Consider the following 21,907-nt stretch of genomic DNA (forward strand, 5'->3'; position numbering starts at 1 on the left):
AATGGGAGCTCACCCCGTCGCAGGGATTCAAACCACTGACCTTCTGATCGGCAAGCCCTAGGCTCTGTGGTTTAACCCACAACGCCACCCGCGTCCCCTAGCCCATATTACTGCCTCACAATAACGCAAGTACTTGGATGTATTCACTGATAAGCAAGCTGCAGCAAAATAACTGGAACTTGCCCCTTGTACATTTTATTAGTGTGCGGCATAATAATGCTTTTCCTGAACAAATAACTTGAAAGCTTGCCATTTCCAGTTACTTTCCTACCTGCTTGTTCCAAACTTTAATTGGAAATGAGCCTTGAAGAACAACCCCCAAAAGAAGTATTCAATATTATAATATACCTCCCTGGCTTCCATTTGCATTAATAACAAAGAACTGCATTATTGAGTGCTGTGCTGAAATGTGTTCTCCAATTTTTTTTCAAAAATCTTCTTCTCCTATGAAAGAAGCTTCAGTTTTTCTGCCTCTTTGTCAGAGTGCTCTAGAAAGTCTTCAGAACTTCTGTTGTTTTTTAAAGATTTGGAGGGTGTGGAGTTAAGCTTAACTTTATTTTTGTGAGAGTGGCCATGGATGGTATGTCTGTGCTTTTCTTTCCATTAGACATTACTCTAGAACAGCCTTTCTCCACACTGGGTCCCCCACACTGAAACTCCCACCATCCCTAACTAGCAGGACCAGTTGTCAGGTATGATGGGAGTTGCAGTCCAACAACATCTGGGTACCCAAGGTGGAGAAAGGCTGCTCTAGAACTGTGCAGCCTCCCTGGCTGCCTGCACTCTCTGATCTGAAAAAGCAACATGGAAGGAGTTGCTTCCTGGTGGCTCCTTCTGAACTTTCATTAAAGCATGGGAAGTCAGAGAGGCTGGCTTCTGAGCACCTGAGACCAATGTGCTCACTGGTTTTGCTTTTAAAGAAAGGGTGTCCTTTTAGCTGCTTTTTTAAAAAAGAAAAATCTGCACTGATTTGTTTGCAAGTAAAAAGAAACAAGGAACAGTGTTACACACACACACTAGGCAGCCTCCCCAACTTCTCATGTTTGTAGTAAAACCAAGCTGTGGACATGAGTTTTTCAGGAAACAAAGGCATCCAGGAGGACTGCAGAGTGCAGAGAAATGGTGAGTAGTCTGAATGAAAAGAAAAACACTCCGGGCCACTTTAAAAGGTAAAGCAAGCACACACATTAAAATGGCACATTCCCCCCCCCCCCATGTCCGCTTTGATCTTTTTTGAAAATAACTTCTTTTCTGATTAGTAGACTGAGAATAGTAAAATAAAAATGCAGGAGGAATTTTCAGCACAGTGCTAGTATTATTCCAAAGCACTCTTGCACATTTGGACATAATATGAAATGCCCAGCTATTCCAAAGACACACACATACACACCACCCGACCACCTAAAATTAACTTGCGCAACTTTGAAGCCACTACTGATGAAATCCTAGGTAACATCCTCAAAGCTTATTGGGTGCCACCTGCTATATCATACAAGCTACTGTTCATGGGGCAGGGTGGAGGGGACGGGGGAAGCGTATACTTTGAAATACTGTACACTACAGCTGCTCAGGAAGAAACAAGGAACAAGTATAAAATATGCACAAGAACATTTCCTATGCAGCCCATTTACATTACACAAAATCTGTTTCTCTGGAGGAACAGTGTGAGCATTAATTAGGTCTGTTATACCTTCCATAGATTTAAGCTTTATCTTTCTCTCTCTCTCTCCCCCGCCTCTCTCTCCTTCTCAGAACAATTATAGAGAACATCATTATAATTTCCTCCACAGGTTATTTAACTGTAAAACTCAACCAATGCTTTATTTAAATTTCTTTGTTCACTAAGGGCTTCTAATTTTTAAATATATGAGTAATATTTTTTTTTCCTGGATGCTGGGGAAAAAAGAAAGGGGGCATTGAAAATGCAGGTAAAAGATATGCTGGCTTATATAATTCAAACACGCCAGATTCCCATGCCGAAACATTATGGTATTTTGACAGTTTGTATGCAGTTGAAATACGCAGGGGCACAACTATTCTAATTTTATACACAATGTGATTTTTAATGTGTGGTTTTTTACCTTATTTTAATGGCACCAATTGAAATAGTATCAGGATGCACTGCCTTCATAGAAATAGGGAGGCCAGCCAATCAAATTCCCAGCTGTGCATCAAAGCATATATCACAACTGATCCAGGCTGGCTGAGATCTCACAATGGACGAGAAAGCAAGGCAGGGTGCTGCGACAATTATGTATTAGGAAATGCAAAAACCAATCGGTAGGGTACTGCATGATCTGGGATAGCTCTTATGGCACAGTAGGAATTTATCCAACAGATTATATATATATATATATATATATATATATATATATATATATAAAATATCTGAGGTGAAACTAAATTCTTACAACCCCAAGCAGGGCCAGTGCCCCCCTTATGAAGGCAGGATGGGATTGAGCATGTTTGAGATCACCATGTGGCATGGATCCATTGTTGTTTACTGCGGCAAACTGAATGCCCCTCCACTTGAACTTTCTACCTCCACCAGTAAAGGTAAAGGTACCCCTGCCCGTACGGGCCAGTCGTGTCCAACTCTAGGTTTGTGCGCCCATCTCACTTAAGAGGCCGGGGGCCAGCGCTGTCCGAAGACACTTTCGGGTCACGTGGCCAGCGTGACGAAGCTGCTCTGGCGAGCCGACATCAGCGCAGCACACGGAAACGCCGTTTACCTTCCTGCTATAAAGCGGTACCTATTTATCTACTTGCACTTAAGGGTGCTTTCGAACTGCTCGGTGGGCAGGAGCTGGGACCGAAAGACGGGAGCTCACCCCGCCGCGGGGATTTGAACCGCCGACCATGCGATCGGCAAGTCCTAGGCGCTGAGGTTTTACCCACAGCGCCACCCGCGTCCCCTACCTCCACCAACAAGGCATTAAAGAGAGTGGGCAGTTTGGGATAGTTGCTGTTTTGATTAGGAGTCCTCCCCCCCCGTATTGCTACACCCATGATCTTTCTCAGAGAGGCAGTTCGTTAGTCAAGGTTGGCCCGAGACATTTTGCTGCCCAAGATGCTGCAGACAATGTTGCCTATCCCCACCCCACGTCACGGTGCATAGGACCCAAAGGTGGTCAAGTTATTTCGGCACCCGAGGCAGGAAATCCCACAAGAGCTGCTCTCAGAGTAAAAATACATTGATAATAAATAACTGTCCTTTCGTGACACCCCAAATCAGCCACATCTTTCTCACTCTGCCTAATCATAGGGCTGACCGAGTGAGCTTAACCTACCACTTAAACCTGTAGATGGCACCTGTAGATTTACCTGTCATGAAGTGAAGGGAAGAGAAAGAATGAGCTTTTCTGTGCCCCTCTCTCATTCTCTCCCTTTTCTGCTGGGCCCTTCATTCAAGGCAATGTCCAAAATCCCTTATTGATGTGCTTTACTTCTGCACATTCCCCATTTATTAGCCACATCACCTACTGCATGTGAAAGAGCATGTTTGCCTGTGCTTATGTACATCCATCAGCTAACATTATAAATATTTGTTCCCACTTGTTGTATCTGTACAACACCAAAAACAGCGATATCGCTGTGTACTGCATTTAGCAAAAAAAACGTTAACAGACAATCAGCGGAGATCAAAGTGAGTTTCCAAGTAGTTTCCTGGCAATTGAGACAGCAGCCTCTTTCATCTGTGCTGTTACGGTGGCAGTGTATTCTTTGGAGATCACAAATGTTTCACTCGACTATCATTTCCCCCCTTTGTCAAAGTGATAAAATTCTAGCATTTACCAGAATGCCACCTTGCTTCCCCCAAAAGGTGGAGGCTCGGTTCAGCTTTGCTACTGAACTGCAGAAGATTGCCAAGTAAAAGAGCTTTCCAAATGCCATCCTATTAGTAAGCCAGCCTTTCACCTCGGTGTTTCTAATATTCTCACCGTATCAATGGGATAAGCAACAAAAACTGTACTCAAGGTACCTTAGAAAGGTCCTGCAGTGGATAGGTTGTTTTGATTATATTATGCTTAATTTGGCTGACTTTAAAATGTTACTCAGTGGTAATACACGAAAGGTAAGTAAAAAGTTATGCATGCAGTCCATTAAGCACACTTGCCACATTATTTCATTGCATTTTATATTGGCAATGAGAGACGCAAAATAAATCAACCTATGACTTCAGGGTTACAAAAGCGCCAAGGTAAGCCTTATTTGTTTCTTTTTGCAAAGTCAGATCGAGACCATTTCCCTTTTTGCTCACTTCAAAGGGAAGGAGGAAGTGGCAAAAATCACTCCCCTCCCCTTCCTTCAACAGGAAAATAGGGAGTTCCTGTGCTCCCCAAAAGCTGCTCCAGAGGCATGGAAAATGCCCTGGAAGCTGCAGATAGGAAGAAAAGTGTGGGTTGAAATAACTATTACATTCATATAAATTATACGTAAAATATAGGTTTGCTAAATTCTTCTGGTTGTGAGGGCTGATTCACATACACAGGTTCACTACCAGAAGTCTCCACATTTGCTGGCTTATCACTTGGCTCTCAGTGAATTTTGCTGGGGTGGGTGCAGAGTGCCCATTCAACTCACCAGTGGAGTGTGCCAATGGAACAGAAAAACCCCAGACAGCTCTTGGTAGGGTCAGTCCCCTTACTGACAGTAAAATGCAGTCCATCTTAGCAGTTACATACAATTGTGGTATAGGGTCCTTCCAGCAGCATACAGTCTCCTTGCAGTGTTCCAACACAGACGTTCTGATCAAGAAGCCTTGCTTCACACAAGTGTATTTATACTTTAGATTGTACTGCATCACTCTCACATGCTTGCTGAATCACTCTCATGGGCTTAACTAGCTGCAGGTGCAGGACAAGCACACCCAAAATTAACTAGCACACTTAACCCTTTCTTCTCCTTTTTCTTTGCATGCATAAACCCTTGTACATCATCAGATTTCCTGAGAGCTAAGCTGATAGGGCAAATAAAAAATAAATAAACACCCTTGTCTCCATTTAGAAGTACTGGTGCTAGCTTTGGATGATACAGACATTCTGAGGGAACTGAGAATACTTTATTATTGTATTCATTTATTCATTAAATTTATATACTGCTTGGTTGTTGTTGTTTTTTAAAAAAACCCCTCAAAGAATAACAAAAAGAATTACCCAATGAAATTATCAGTAAAAACAATTCAAAACCTTCAAAAAAAGTTATAGTCAACAATAAGCTAAAAAATAAGGTTAAAACAAACGTCAACATTCTACTTGTCTGGATATGCTTGCCTAAACAAAAATGTTTTTAGCAGGAGTCAAAGAGTCTACAGATAAGGATACATACCTGACACAGCACATCAGGAAGAAGCTTGCCTCTCTCTCCACCCCCACCCCCCGCTAATTTCGCGTGCACTTATATAAGAGCAGCATTCAAAATTGTACAGTGGTACCTTGGTTCTCAAACAAATCCATTCCAGAAGTCCATTCCAAAACCAAAGCATTCCAAACCCAGGAGTGCTTTCCCATAGAAAGTAATGCAAAATGGATTAATCCGTTCCAGACTTTTAAAAACAACCCCTAAAACAGCAATTTAACATGAATTTTACTATCTAACGAGACCATTGATTCATAAAATGAAAGCAATACACAACGTGCTGCAGTCACACAATCAATCAATCAGTAGCTGAATTGGGTTCCACACAGTCACAAAAACAAAACAAAAAAGGCACAAAAACGCAAAATAAATAGTGAAAACAGACAAACCTTAGTGTAACACTCAAATCGGAACCGTAACACTCAAAATGGAGCACGGTTGGCTTCCGGGAAAAGTTTGCAAACCGGAACACTTACTTCCGGGTTTGCAGTGTTTGGGTTCCAAGTTGTTCGAGTACCAAGGTGTTTGAGAACCAAGGTACCACTGTGATTTCTAACTTGCCAATTATAATGGTTCTGTCCATATGATGCTCTGCCGCTCGAGTTTGCCAAATGCACAAGGTGGCCCAGAGCCTAAGATTGCTGTCAAGGTCTTCTGGGAAATGATCTATAATGAAATCAAGAAGGTACTTAAGTGTACCTTTCACAAGAAACCAGAGGCCTTTCTCCTGGGCATGGTGGGCCAATTGGTGGCAAGGAAAGATAGGACGTTCTTTATGTATGCTACAACAGCAGCAAGAGTTCTTTTAGCAAAGTATTGGAAGACACAAGAACTACCCACGCTGGAAGAGTGGCAGACGAAGGTGATAGACTATATGGGACTGGCTGAGATGACTGGCAGAATCCGTGACCAAGGGAAAGAGACGGTGGAAGAAGATTGGAAGAAATTTAAAATTTATCTTAAGAACTGTTGTAAAATTAATGAGTGCTAAAATGTCATGGGTAATGTAAAACAGAATTGCAGTGATAAATAATTGGGTAAGAGGAAAAAGATTAAAGAAATTGAATTATAAGTAATTGAAATTAGGGGTTGCTGGAAAAGTTTAAAACAGGGATGCAGAAAAGGGAGGTATGGGGAAGTCGTTGAAACAAGGTCTAAGAAAAAGAGGTTAAGAAACTATACGTGTTTATATGTTTGTTTGTTTATGTGTTGTTAGCTGTTAGTTGTATTGTGTTTTAATATATGTTGGAAAATCAATAAAAATTTATTTAAAAAAAAAAGATTGCTGTCAAAAATCCAAGACCACTTGAACATCAACAGACCCATGTATCTGCAAATGGTCTTAAAACATTTAGACCAAAAAACCTGAGGTAGAGAAATGTAAAAACAAGGGCGGGACGAGCTAGAATGCAAAGAATTTCTGTATTTTTGGCTGAATTCAGGATGGACTGTCCTTGGTCCACGGAGACGGCATTGTGGGCAGACAGAAATCTGTAATGAACAATATCATTACAGCAGGAGCCTGTTGTTCCCTTGAGGCACGTTCCCAAGGGGCCATATTTTTGTAAACTGCAAGTCTATCAAAACCAGCCAGCAAAACAATTTTTCTGTCTTGGGACCTCAATTTAGTCCTGGAGTGATTAACCTCTCATCCTTTTGAGCTTCTTCCTTCAATACTGCTATATTTTCTTTCCGTTAAAATTGCTTTCGGGCTCCATCAGCTTGGCTATAAGAATTTGTGAACTCAATTTGGTGTCCACGAAAGAAACTTATTTGTGATCTATGAAAGGAGAAAAGTTCTCTGACCCCTAGACTCCTACAGGAATAAAGTAGAAAACCCACTTTCACACCACCCAAGAGACTGTTTTCGACTTCTTGTCTTTCTACCCAGATAATAACTTTCAAGAAGAAGGAGTAAAATGGAGGCTCTTGGAACGTTTTTACAAAAATCTCAGTTTCTACAATATTTCTCTTTCTTCCTTTCATCCTTTCTGCTTCTGAGAGATCACTTCTGGGCAAGGTAGCCCATGTGCTATTTCACAGAAGGTCAATTTTGGAAAAGATGTTCATGGGCCATTCTATAAGATGGTGCATTAGTTCCTCCTTGGAAGAGAAGACCTCAAACGTAATTGAAAATTGGGCACAGTCAACCTTCAGTGATATATCCAAACTGTGGTTATACCTACACAAATAAGGGCTGTGCTGTGAAGTTTGAAAACTATTGCACTCTCACCAACAGATTTTCCCCCCCCCCCAATACAGAAGAGAATTAATGGTTTTTCTCCTATTACTTTCTCTTGTGGAAGCAGCATTGAAGAACAATGAACACATGGTATTTTGCAAGGGAACTAGAGGATGCTAAGACTTCCAAATAAGCAACAGTTTCAAATATTATTTATTTGTTATTATTTTTAGGGACTTAAGCCTGCTGAAAAGCAGCAGCAGCAGCATTCATGACATGTTTCTGAAGCCACTTTTTCATTCAGTGGACATCAGAGGTCACCCATGGAAAAGAAAGAAAGGCACATCGCTAGGAATGTGCATTATATCACATGTCTGATATCCTGTCCGAAAGGACAAATGCATTCATCCAGCTAAGAAGCTAAACATGCAAAGGTTTCTAAAGCAAAAGCAGGCCAGGTTTCATATTCTAGAGCTGCTGCTATATAAAATGTCCACACGGTCGAAATAAACCCCTTCATTCTATTCCCTTTCCGGTTACAGCTGCTAGAAATAATGACTGCAGAATCCTTTTCAACAAAAGGTCATTTATGTCAATGGACAGCACATAGAGGATCAGATCACCTGCGGTAATTGCAAATTAATGCTCTACTGCTAATGCATTAACTACACACTATTGATCTACAATTGAATCATACGGGCTGCTGTGAAGTGATTTTTTACTTTAATATTTTTTGTGCTTTTACGGAGTTTTCCATAATGCATTTTCTCTTTCAACTGGAGTTTTCTATAATTGTCTCCATTTTTAATTTCCTACAGTGAGATGACTTCTAAAAATGCATGTCTCTGCCTCAAAAGCTTTTTTTATAAAAAAATATATAAATATATATTTAAAAATCTACCAAAGGGAAAGATGTGACTCAGTAGAACACATACGCGAGAAAAAAGAGATATGCGAAAAGGGATGAAAGTCTTATTTGTCAAATCAAAGATTTAGGGGAAAGAACTCACTTTTTAAAAAAGCAAAACATATGTTGAACTGGAATGCTACACTTTGTTAAAAATAACTAAATCTAAGGATTAATTTGCCTCTCATCAAAGAAATATCAAGCATCTGGAGTGATGTATATACCAGGAACTGACTTTTTCTTAACACTGTTACCTTTGGGCTTTTTTTCATATGTACGCAGCAAAGGAAATGATGGCTTTAATGTGTTTAAGCAATAACTATCCCCACAAAAACTCCATATCCCACTAATTAGAAAAATACCTGAAATATACTCAGAGTCGCAAAGTGATTTCATGCTCTTTATTCAGCTCATAGTGGTGAGGAGGAGTGAATGAATGTCCCCTCAAAGTATCTGCTTTATATACATTATTTACACAATGGGCTGCACATGATTGGCTAATTTCGGAATTCTACTGTAAGCCAATCAGGTTGTGGATTCATTTCTATCTGGAGCATGATTGGGTGGTTCCTGCCAACCAATCATACTGCTGCATTGTTCTAGGACCAATCAGACTGCTGCATTCTGAATCCTATTGTTCTAGGACCAATCAGACTGCTGCCTTTTGGATCCTATTGTTCTAGGACCAATCAGACTGCTGCAGTTTGGATCCTATTCAACTCAGTACATAACAATACCTAAGAATTTATAATGCTCAGAAAGAGTCAGAGGTTGGGTTTTGTCTCACACTCCTCCTACATCACCAAAGCAAATTCTTTCCTTAATTAAAAATGTTCAATTCAGCTGTTGAATGTGCTTAAATTAACTGTACTGGCATTTGTTCAGATGCTGATCTCCTGGTTATGTAAAAAAAAAAAAGAAGAAGAATAAGAAAGGGAGGGGTGAGAACCCTAAAAGAAAACCTCGGTTACATTACAGAGGGTGAAACAGATCCCATAAAAATCCAAGCCAGGTGTCTGTTTTCCACAAGACACACTATAATGAATCATACTGTTCTGTATTCGCTTAGGTTTTTAGTCACTTTGAACTTTAAATTTTCACTCAATAACTTCTTATTTAAGGCCACATACAGAACCATTTTTAGGGGTGCATGCACACACACACACACACACACACACACACACACACACACACCAAAGCTGACCTGCTGCCAACCTGACCTGACCCAGATCTGGGTCCCAAATCAACTCAGGGCCCATATCCGATGTTTAATTAGGAATTTAAACCCTAAGTAAACATGCAGCCAGGAACAGAAGAGAAGGAGGAAGAGGCGGCATTGTGTTTACCTCCTCCCCTCCCAACTCGGTGTTTAATTAGGGTTTAAAACCCCTAATTAAACATATGGTCAGGAAGAAGAAGCAATAGAGTGGCTGGAGGCAGACAGAGAGGGATAAGGCAGCAGGGATATCAGGGTGGGGTGAAAGCGGCAGTGGAGCCAATCCAACACTCCGGCCACAACACCCACACCACACAGAGCTTCCTCCTGCCTCCCCCTTTCGATAAGTGTGTGGCATTGGAAAGCCAGGTAAGCAACGCTTCTCCTCCCACGCTGCCCCCTCAGTCACTGCAAGGCAACCTTGCCCTGCCAAACACTACTGCACATGTTTACTTGAAAGCAAGTCTCAGAGAATGAAGGGGGTTTAATTTCTAGTAAGAATGCATGTCTGTGTCCACCCCTCACCCCAGAGCTACTGCCAGGGCCGTCTTAAGTATATCTGGCGCAGTGGTGCAAAGATTCCTCCGGCGCTCCCCCCCCCCGCTGTTTCCCAGAGTTGCCGACCTTTTTACGGCGCTGCCAGCAGCTTTGCGGGGCTGGAGGAGGTGGGCAGAGGCTGCAGGGTGGCTCCTCTGGTGGGGAAGAGGCAGAGGCTCCGGGTGCGGCGCTGCTTCAGTGAGGCGGGCGAGGGCAGCGAGCTGATGCTGGGAGGCACACTGCGCCCAGTGCCTCCCAGCATCTTCCCTGGTGCCCTTGCCATGGTGGCCATGGCAGACAGAGGCTCTGGGTGCAGCATTTGCATGGCAGAGGTGGGCGAGGCCAGCGAGCTGATGCCGGGAGGTGCCATGTCCAGCCTCCGCCTCTTCCCTGGCACCCTCCAGAACTTGGCGCCCTGGTGCCCCGCACCCCTTGCCTCTATTTCAGGGGTCGGCAAACCTTTTCAGCAGGGGGCCAGTCCACTGTCCCTCAGACCTTGTGGGGGGCCAGACTATAGTTTGAAAAAAAATAAGAACGAATTCCTATGCCCCACAAATAACCCAGAGATGCATTTTAAATAAAAGCACACATTCTACTCATGTAAAAGCACCAGGCAGGTCCCACAAATAACCCAGAGATGCATTTTAAATAAAAGGACACATTCTACTCATGTAAAAACATGCTGATTCCCAGACTGTCTGTGGGCCGGATTTAGAAGGTGATTGGGCCGCATCCGGCCCACGGGCCTTAGGTTGCCTACCCATGCTCTATGTTCAAGATGCCCCTGGCTACCGCCCTCCTTTTTCATAGCCCCAGGCTGATCTAGGGTCATCTCATTCTGATCCGCCCAAAGACTGGAACCACCCAAATTTGTTGCAGAATTCAGACCTCGGCTGAATCTGGTGCTTAGCTCTAGTGTCTTTGCTTTGAAAAGAAGGAAACTGGCTTTTAGTACAGCAGGTGGAACCAGTTCAACGGACGGGTAAAACAGGGACGTATTTGGAAACCTCTTGCATGCACAAGCTTAAATTTGTTTGTAGAGAAGAAAGCATGGGCACTGTGTTGAGGAAACAAACAATGAAAGGATCTGGGCTCTTCAAAAGGTTTTGATAGGGCAAATTGTTTGATAAAGATCGATAAAGCTGAAGTCCAGCTAAACTTGTACTTTTGAAATTGTTGCTATCCACCTGGGATGTTATGGCGAAGGGTGAGTAAGAAATCAAATAAATACATAATATATATATAAGCACGTGCTTTAACCTACTGGCACCATGGGAGAACTAAGCACCAGTTTAACTCTCTGCCCCTGAAAACAATTTGGCATGAAAACGCTTAACATGAGCAGGGCTAACACATGCTTGCATCCACATCTTGTCACTCTCCTGTGGGAATGTCACTGCAACAAACTGAAGCAGTAGAAGAGAACCCACGGTTCATTTCAGTGGGGCAAGCATGAAGACATTTCCTATGTGCTGGTTCCTTTGCCTTTATCATTGCACATGCCTAGATTCTGCAGAAACCTCTCCTTCCTGCCAAGCTGTTTTGGTAAAGCCTCTCCTCCTTGCAGAGGGGAGGAGTTGTGAGCAGGAGCCATTTCCCCCATTGGCAGGGGGCGTTTCGGCCCCTGCCCAGCCATTCCAGCTGCCGCGCCATGCCCCCAGGTAGCCAACCAACCAGGTGAAGGCTTGGTGAGTCCTTGAATCACAATTGCTTTCCCCCACCCTCAACAGAAAGGTGTTGGAGTTCAAGGACAACCGGGAGTAACACCATGTGATAAATCTAGGCCTTGTCCACCAGTTCTCAGCTCTCTGGAAGCTGGTGGTTGTGGTTAACCAATGGCAACAAGGACGCCGTTGAGCCTTGTCCACCAGTTCCCAGCTCTCTGGAAACTGGTGGTTGTGATTAACCAACAGCAACAAGGACGCCCTTCTATGAAGAGTAGGACTCTTTCCAATAATGGGAGAGACTCTGTTGCAGTGGCAGCCTCTGCTGGATGGGAGAGTCAATTTTCACTGATCGCCCCATTTTCCTGTGCCCCCCACCCAGAGAACTGCCCTGAAACCTGCGGGTATAGGGTGGTATATTATTAATAATAATAATAATAATAATAATAATAATAATGACATGGGGTGGGTTCATTGCTGCTGGTTACTACCAAGCGGGAGAGGTGCAAGGCAGCAGGGAGCTCAGCATGGTGTGGGCACAGTGGTAGGGCCCATTCAACCCTCCTGCCACTGGGTCTGTACTACGCCAAACTCCTGGTGCCTTCTCCCTCCTGCTCTTGGTAACTGGCAGGATCACACTTCCACACTGCTATCTGCTACTGTCCCCCACACTAATTCAGAGGGTCCCTCAACCCTCAAGAAGAACATTCCATGGGTCACAGGCAGCTACAGTGAGAGGGAAGAATTGGTGACAATAATTTCCTCAATCCACTCATGGTTACTCTGGATCCAACCCATCGCATGCACTTCTTTGTGTCTCCATAGTTAATATTTTTAAATGTATCATTAGAGACAAGGTTGGATTTTGTTTTTTTTTAAAAAGAGTAACATTGAACCTATTCACTTTTGCCTAACTATACATTAGTAAACTAATCAAGTCATCAATTTTTTAATGTCAAATCAAAGTCCTTAAGCAAGTTGAGTACAAATGGAAGGAGCATTGCAATATATTTCAGCTAATATAACATTTTAATGGAAATCTTCAGAGGCCTGGTGACAAATTGTAGGAAGTTATATACTCCTTTGGTTGAGGTTCAGTTCTAATTAGCAGTCATAAATGAAATCAATGGAATATTCCCCTGCTGATCATACTTTTCTGCAGACATAAATGCTGCTTTAGATTCAGGAAGGCAAAACGAGAAAAAGAAAGGCTCAAAACTGAAGTCTCGGAAATTAGCTATTTTTATTTAGACAGTCCCGTGGCATATAACTACAAGACTCTCTAAATAAAGCAAATGTAAGTTTCTCTACAGCTATAAAATAATATTAATATCAGCAAAATTAAAGAGTTTGAGACATGGAGAAGGGACACCTAGGTTCTAATCTTCTTCTCTGAGCCTGGTCTTGGCTGGGGAGGGCGGGGTATAAATCAAAATTTTATTATTATTATTATTATTATTATTATTATTATTATCAGACTCTATTCAGTTATTATCACTCAACCTAATCCAGCACTTGAATTATGGAGGGAAGACAGAGGTCCCCTAATTATATCCTTAAAACACTCCCTAGTTTCACCCAATTTTAGGCAAATTGGCTCTTCCTAGAAAGGGACCATCACAAAATGTATGGAACTGAGTCTCCTACACACCTGAGCGCTGATCATATGTACCTCACAGGGTAGTTAGGAGAGAACTGTGCAATAAAATGCACACCATCCACAACTTTCTTAGAGGAACAGTGTGAGACAAATCTGATAAATCAGTCAATATGTGTGCACAATAAATTAATTACCAACACACCCAAAGTTGAAATGCAATGGCTCTCAATTTACCTGCCCATCCTATATGTAACTTGAAATTTGCCATGACTGTAGGTAGCAAGAAGAATTTTAAGCCCACCAAAACTTAGAACATACCGAATAGTGGGATTGAAATACTTTTCTAAAATGGCAGCTTGGCAAATATTCAGGATGTGGTCCCGAACACTGGAAGAAACATCTGTCCCAGCAGCCTGACCGAGCAATAGTTTATACTACCCAAAGTTCAAAACTGAACTCAGTGGAGGTTTCTCTATTAGGGCAAAGAATAAAATGACTTTACAACACAGTATTATTTTCAACAGCAAACCTTCAGGTGCTCATTCATTGCACAGACATACCCTTGCCATTCCTGGTATGAGTAACATCCCAAAGTAACAAGTTGATCAAACGCTGTTGCCATGGGAGGTACATGGAAATCCAACTAGAGAAAAGGTGGTTATTGTGGCCCCTGCAGATCTTGCTGGACTATATCTCCCAACATTCCATTGGCTCTGCTGGCATTCACACATTAATTTTCATAACAATTCCCAGAAAAAGGAGATAAGGGTAAAAAGATATATTTGGCCTTATCATGGGCACGTCCCTCCTCCCACTTTAAGGCCAAATCTCAGATTTTTTTTAATTGTAAAACATACTACTGATTTTTGTTATTTTTAAGCTATCAGAATAAAAGTAATACCTGCAAAACAGAAGCACCGCTCTGAAGAAATTGCAAGCCACTCTCAGCTGAGTCAATGCCTCCTGTTGCCAGGACTGGAAACCCTGGAAGAGCACGAGCTATTGCAGAAACTGCTCGAAGGGCAATGGGTCTTATGGCATTTCCTGTACAGAGAAAGAGTGAGTGTGCATTAGTGAGGCAGCAGGCAAGGAGGGTCACAGACTCTCAACTCCCCTCTTTCCTCTTTTCTCCAACCAGTCACAGGCTTCATTTCCTATCCTGCTGCTTTTCCATGCTTGGAACCACCTCTTCATCTGTTATTTGTCCAGCCAGGAGAAGAGAAGACTCCCTGGAAAAGACCCTGATGTTGGGAAAGATGGAGGGCACAAGGAGAAGGGGACGACAGAGGACGAGATGGTTGGACAGTGTTCTCGAAACTACCAGCATGAGTCTGACCAAACTGCGAGAGGCAGTGGAAGACAGGAGTGCCTGGCGTGCTCTGGTCCATGGGGTCACGAAGAGTCAGACACGACTAAACGACTAAACAACAACAACAACAACAGAATACACAATGACCACTTGGCAGAGGATCTTTCAGCCAACAAGTTTGTGGGCTGCCAGCTTTGCCATGCATTGTGAGTAAGCAACGGCCCACTAAGGTCTGAAGTATTTAGGGAATATTGCACTACCATTTTTCATTTTCATTATTATTATTTTTTAAAAAACAGGGATCTGTTTGCTGATATGGTTTTTCAATGGAACACAGAAAAATCTGTTGCGTTGTCAATTTTCGAAAGGTGTTTCTTCTGTGCTTATTGCCTCCAGCGAAATGTCACCTCCTTCTATCAGCCCACCATTTTTACAGTCGACACTGTGGTCTTTACAAACAGGATGTCTGACAAGCCTCTCCCATCAATGCTAGTTGCTACTGAATCAGCATCCAAATACTCAGACAAGCTGTCTGTATTGACATCTGCTCCTGATTCAGCATACGAATTATCCTCTAGGGTTGTGCCACCTTCAGCTGCTTCAGCACAGATTCCTCTTCATTATTCACCTACGCTGGCATTTCCTCCATTCTCAACGATGAAGCTGCACCCCCCCCATCAACAACTGCTCCAGAACCAATATTCAAGCTAGCCCTGCAAGAACCCCATTAACAACACATGTCTTCAAGGGGCAGAGAACCATCAGCGACAAAGAATTGCTGGATTCCACCCTCTCCTTTTGCATAGGTATGAAGGTGCAGCGAAATTATCCTTCAGACAGGCAGAATAGTGATTGAAGGCAACAAGGGGGAAAGATATGAAGTTTAATTAGGCCCCTGACTCCAAACTGCAAAGGTGGTGAAAGGTGTGCGGATGTGTATGTTTGAGCAGAGGTGGGGATTTCTGTAAGAAGACCTAAAAGAGCGTAAGTAAAGATCATAGCAAAACAGAAGATCACAGAGGGAAAAGCGAGAGGGCAAAGAACTCCCATTGGTCATTAATGGATGGCTTGATATTTGCAGTTAGCTTAGCAAAATCAATCTTAAGGAGACTGGGAGGAACACAAAGAGTCTTCCTAAAGTCATACCGGTGGCATGTGCTCTCTCAACACTGCAAAACCTAGTCTTTCGTGTATTGACTACGAACGCCACATTATATGCTATTGGGTGCGGGGAGGTTGTAGGTGTTTAATAATTTGTGTTTTAAAATTGGTTCACGGTTGTTTTTCATATTTGGTGCTTTTGGCATATTTCATATGGTGCTTTTGGCATATGCTTAAAACTCAAGCACTCCTGGGCCATTAATGGTGAATATTGGGCCAGCACAGATCACCATCTACAGTGGATATTGTTAACATATAATATTGTTAATCATGCTTAGTGTATACTCACTGAAATCCATCAGACTTAAGTGACTAATGACCCACTTGTCCCCTTGATTTCTTTGGATCAACTCTAAGCTGCAATGCTAACCCTCACCCCATGCCACAGGGCTTGGCAAGGACAACACTGCACCCAGAGTGGAAGGGCGGGGTGATTTGGCCTGATCCCTGTGCCAGGGATCGGGCCCATATCAGGCCTGATGTTGTCTCCTAACAGCAGTAATATCCCGGGCCAGCATATACACACCCCTTCCTGCCCTCAGAACACACATTTTGGGGGTTTTCTGCTGGAGGGGGTGTCAGCAACAGGCCTTCCACACACATGCACAGTGGCTGGTGGCTTGCCTCTGCTCAACCCAACCCTCCCCAAATTTGGTGTAAGGGTGTGGTTTAATTGCTCTGTCTGTCTGGATCCAATTCACTGTTGGTTGTGGCATGTCTGGGTGATGCCTTTCACTGGTAGAACGATAATTACCCTGACAAATAACTCTTACACACACACACACACACACATACACACACACACACGTGGCTTGTCTTTTTCCTTCACTGCTAGTTCAAAAGCCCACCTGGATCTTTCGTCCTATCAACAGAAACAAAAGATACACCGCAAGCTTGGGGGCAGACCCTTCCTGCAATATCTATCGTACCGTGTTCCTAGCATAAAAATGAAATTGGATCATAATTCTCAGTAGAGCACTGCATACAGCAAAGCAAAATTTAGCTTTAATTTATTTATGTTACAGTAATTACAGCATGGATCTTCCTTGCAAAATTAAATTTAAGATTCACTCAGCACTGTATTAAACATGAACTAAGAATAAACTAAGAAGCTAACATAATATTAAACATACAATTTATTTTTAGCGAACTGAGGGTAATTTTGGATACTGTGCTGTTATTAAAGGGAAAAAAACAAGTGACATGTATTAGTACATGTTGTGTTTTACATATATATGGGGCTTTTTTCCAGCCGGAACTCGCTAGAACTCAGTTCCGGCATCTCTCAGGTAGGCACCATTGCCATTCCAAGAGAATGAGGGAGGTGTTCATGGTGAGGTCCAGCACCTCTTTCCCTAGAAAAATAGCACTGCATTTATAGCCATGGGGAAAGTGCCTTTTGCTGAACCAGACTGTGATTCTAGCTCAGTACTGGGCTCATCCCTTGCCCTGTTGCTTTTCCCTGGAAAAACTCAATCTTTACTGCTGAATCAGAGCAAATATCAATTGGGTATTTTCCGGATTGACGTTTGCTCTGATTTGTCGCTAGACAGCAGGTTTTCCAGGGGAATGTGGTGGGACAAGGGCAAAACTGCTTGGACCCATGCTTTCTAGGCTCTCTAGGCATGAGACAAGCAGAAATGTGGATGATCCCATTGTCTACCAGGACTAGTAGAGGCTCTCCAAGATTTGACAGAGGGGTTTGCCTTGTTCTCCCTGAAGACTGAATATGGGGGCTTCTGTATGCAGAGCTGATGTTCTATCACTGAGCTCTTTATACATTATACCAGTATTTCCACATCTGCATTAGCTCCCAACTGTCTTCTAGGTACAATTCAAGGTGTTTATTAGGACCAGGCAATAGATCAATATATCGTCCCAAACCGGTTTGAAGTCCATATCGTGATATCAGTTTCATAGTTTTTGACCTGGCAGTATATTGCAAATCATGATTGTATGCTTGTGTGTAATGCAAAAATCACAGTGTGGGGAACACCGTGAAGCCAGCCAATGCTTCTGCATATCTCCATCGTTCTTTCAGACATTGTGATATATCGCTATATTGCAATGTTTAGCTGGTGATATATCGTAATGTTGAAAAGTGGATATCGCCCAGCCCTAGTGCTGATTACATTTAAACCTGGGTCCAAACTGCTTAGTCCCTACCTACATTAGAAGGATCCGCTGCTAGTTTAGCTGAGTTCTACACTGATATGGGGGTAGAGAAGAGAAGTGATGAGCAAAAGCCCTAGCCCCCCCCCCCAGCAAAATTACCGCATTTTTCGCTCTATAACACGCACCAGACCATAACACGCACATAGTTTTTAGAGGAGGAAAACAAGAAAAAAAATATTCTAAACGAAACAGTTGATGTATGATTTTTGTGGTTCATGCTGTGGCCACAGACATGTGATCTGACAGTGAGTTTGGAGTAGCCCAATTCAAAAATCCTGAGGATCCATGTGGATCCATGCTTTGTAACCAAGTTTTTGCACCACTGCGACCCCAGGCAACAGTGGGTGCATGATTTTTTTTGGTGCAAGATGTTGCCATGGACATGCTATGTGATCTGATGGTGAATTTGGGGTGACCCAGTGCAAAAATCCTGAGGATCCATGTGGATCCGTGCTTTGTAACCATGTTTTGAGTGCGGAGGGAAGGAAAAGCACTCAAGGGACAAGGAACACGTGTGGTGTGTGTGGAGAAGGATGCTGCTAATAATGCTATTTAGCAAGCTGAGTGGGGAGGAGAGAGGGACAGAGAGCCTGCTTGCTTTAAAGGAGCCAACCGGACCTGCATTGCTCCTTTAAAGCAAGCAGGCTCTCTGTCCCTCTCTCCTCCCCACACAGCGGCTCTTCTCCCGCTTTGCTGTTTCAAAGCGAGCCACGGAGGAGGGAAGGAAGGGGAGCCATGGATCCTCTGCTCACGACTGCAGCAGATCCCCCCCGCCACCCGTAGGCATTCGCTCCATAGCACGCACAGACATTTCCCCTTACTTTCTAGAAGGAAAAAAGTGAGTGTTATGGTGCAAAAAATACGGTAACCTCCTGATAAGTCCCATTGCCGCAGATGTTGCCCATTAACATGGCCCTCGGAAATAGCAATGAGGAAGGGCTCAGCCACACTTCTGTTTTCCCTACCGTGTCCCCCCTGGAAAATCAGGGGGTTTAGTGCTGAATCGGAACAAACAACAATGAGGTTTTCTACAGATTGCCGTTTGTTCCAATTTAGTGCTGGAGAGCGGGTTTTCTGGGGCAAGTTGCGGGCAAAGGCAAAAACCACTCAGCTTGTGACAAGGGGAAGTGTAGATAAGTCCAAACTCTTGCCTTACAATAACCTCTTTAGACAGTTTCAGCTGCAATGTGCTTTAATTCAATGGCGCCAGATTTATGACACCACCTGTGTCTAGGTTCCAACAGAGAGGTACGTAGGGCTGCCAAAACCCACAAAAAACCCACAGTTCTTCACAGTTATAATGCCCTCCTCACATTTTCCTAAGAGTCTAACCAAACCTAATTTACTCAGCTTTCAGAAATTAACATTTTGGAGGCAGGAGTGTGAGTGGCCTTTTAATAGTACTATAATCTAATTATTTTACTTTAATGTGTGGGTTAAGTCAGTACCTAGATGGGATGTGTTCCATAGGAGCCACCTCCTAAGGGATGAGGTCCCTTCAGCCCCTGCAATAAAATATTTGAGGAGGCCGCATGCCCAGAGTTGATGGGCACAGTCATCTAGATGGTGTGTGCGCGCCACATCTTGTGATAGATTATGCAGGGCGGGGCTGACCTGCCCCTTCCCCAATATTTTATTCAAGTTGTTGTTGTTGTTTAGTCGTTTAGTCGTGTCCGACTCTTCATGACCCCATGGACCAGAGCACGCCAGGCACTCAATTCTTCAGCGATCAGCCTTCTTTATGGTCCAGCTCTCACTTCCATACATCACTGCTGGGAAAACAGCACTAATGGGAAACATCACTAGTTTATTCAAGTGGGCACCCCTGATGTGTTCTAACTCAAAATAAACAAGCTCCTACCTAGAGAGAAGGCATCCACTATTAAGATGTGATTTTGGTGGAAACACCTTCGAACTAAGCTTGCTTAGGATTGCGTCCAACTAGCTATGCTGTTGAGCATGCGGCACACTGTTGGTTTCCTACTATTACAGTTAATAAAATTGCTGAATATGACAACAAGTGGCTTTTGTTAAGCAAACAACCACCTAAGAGTAAATATCAGCACTCAAAATGGCAGAATGGGAATTAATCTGGAAACATTTGCGATTCACTTATTGTAAACACGTTAGCGTAAATACTAATTAAACTAGACATTTCAAGGATTAGGGCAAACAAGCAAATAAAGCAAATGGAGAAGTCTAACCTTCCCTGGCAGAGAAACTCCATAAACTTGCAGTTTGCAACGTGACATTTGGGAAGTACTTGACGCAGACAGATGCAAATATAATAAACAAGACATCTGCATCCACCTCCTTATTGGGGATAACAAATTCAATATTGTTTTTGCTCCCTTCCACCTGTAGGTGGCCTTCAAAAGCTGCACTTATCACATAACTCATTAGCAGGGTTTTCAATACTGTCATATCCAGATAATTAGCAATTTATTTAAATAACCAATTTCTGTGGAAATAATTGCCATGGAATGCCCTGAACCTTCTTTTTATAAACTATAATAAAAGTGTTAAGATAATCCCTGACATTTGCAAATGCCATTAGTTCACCTTTCCTTTTGATAGTGCTATGGCTTTATGTTTAAACAATTACCCGATAACGCAGTAGCTTAATGAAACAGCGCAGCAAGCACATCTTTCAAAATGGCCAATGAATGCATTTAAATGCAGAAGAAACCAGTATACATACAAGTTTGTAGAATATATATATATATATATATATATATATATATATATGAAACTACAGTTACATTGTAGAAAGAAATTCAGTGTTGCAGCATCACACTTAATCTCTTATTTAAGAAAAAAAATCAGAATACTGCATTAACTATAAAAATATGAAAATCTCTAATGTCTTTGGAATCTTCATGGGGATTACTTAAGCTACCTCACAGTCCTGATCTACACTACAACCTCATATTGGTTTTATATCAATTTAGCTGCCATGGCTATTCCTCCACTTGCCCTGAAAATTGTAACCTGATAGGATGTGGAGATAAGTTCGTCCCCTCAAAGAACTACAACTTCTCAGTCCCCTGGGAAATCACTATTGAACCACTTTAAGTGGCACCTGTAGTCTGGGGTAACCCCTCAGAGTCAATAGGAGCAACATGGTTTTCTTTTCTTTTTCAGAAGTGTCTGTTGATGGTAAATCTGATCATCACATCAAGAAACTACACAAAGAAGTGTGGTTCTTCTACAGTTTGTAGAGTAGTAATCAGATTTATTCTTTAGGGTGATAGATACAATCTGCAGTCATTTATAACCTGAAGGAGCATCTCCAACCACATCATTCAACCCAGACATTGAGATCTAGCTCTGAGGGTTTTCTGGTAGTACCCTCGCTACGAGAAATGAAGTTTCAAGGAACCAAGCAGAGGGCCTTCTTGGTAGTGGTGCCCTCCCTGTGGAACACCCTCCCCTCAGATGTCAAGGAGATAAATAACTATACAACTTTGTATCTGAAGACAGCCTTGTATAGGGAAGTTTATAATGTGTGATTTTTAAAATGTTTTTATATGTGTTGGAAGCTGCCCAGAGTGGCTGGGGCCAACCAGTCAGATGGGTGGGGTACAAATAATAAAATTATTATTAATATTATGTCCTTGTTCAAGACTTCCACTGACAGGGTGTGTTAGTTAAATCCCACCCATGATATGCACTTTTTCACCACCCAAAGTGTTCATTTGTATTAGGCAGATCAGTATCAGCAGAGTGGCTGGGGCAACCCAGCCAGATGAGTGGGGCACCAATAATAATAATAATAATAATAATAATAATAATAAT

General features: G+C 42.6%; 1 protein-coding gene across 4 annotated transcripts in view; it reads right to left on the reverse strand.

The window, feature by feature from the left end:
• The window catches only part of DPYD (dihydropyrimidine dehydrogenase), a 512,239-nt gene that overhangs the window by 59,020 nt on the left and 431,312 nt on the right, over positions 1 to 21,907 (reverse strand). For all 4 annotated transcript variants that reach the window (XM_083620602.1, XM_083620600.1, XM_083620601.1 and 1 more), the window contains one exon: positions 14,366 to 14,508. In XM_083620602.1, coding sequence (XP_083476728.1) covers positions 14,366 to 14,508 — 143 coding nt within the window. The remainder of the gene's footprint in view (positions 1 to 14,365; positions 14,509 to 21,907) is intronic.

The sequence above is a fragment of the Podarcis filfolensis genome, assembly GCF_964270895.1.
Source record: "Podarcis filfolensis genome assembly, chromosome: 6".
In the NCBI taxonomy this organism is placed as follows: domain Eukaryota; kingdom Metazoa; phylum Chordata; class Lepidosauria; order Squamata; family Lacertidae; genus Podarcis; species Podarcis filfolensis.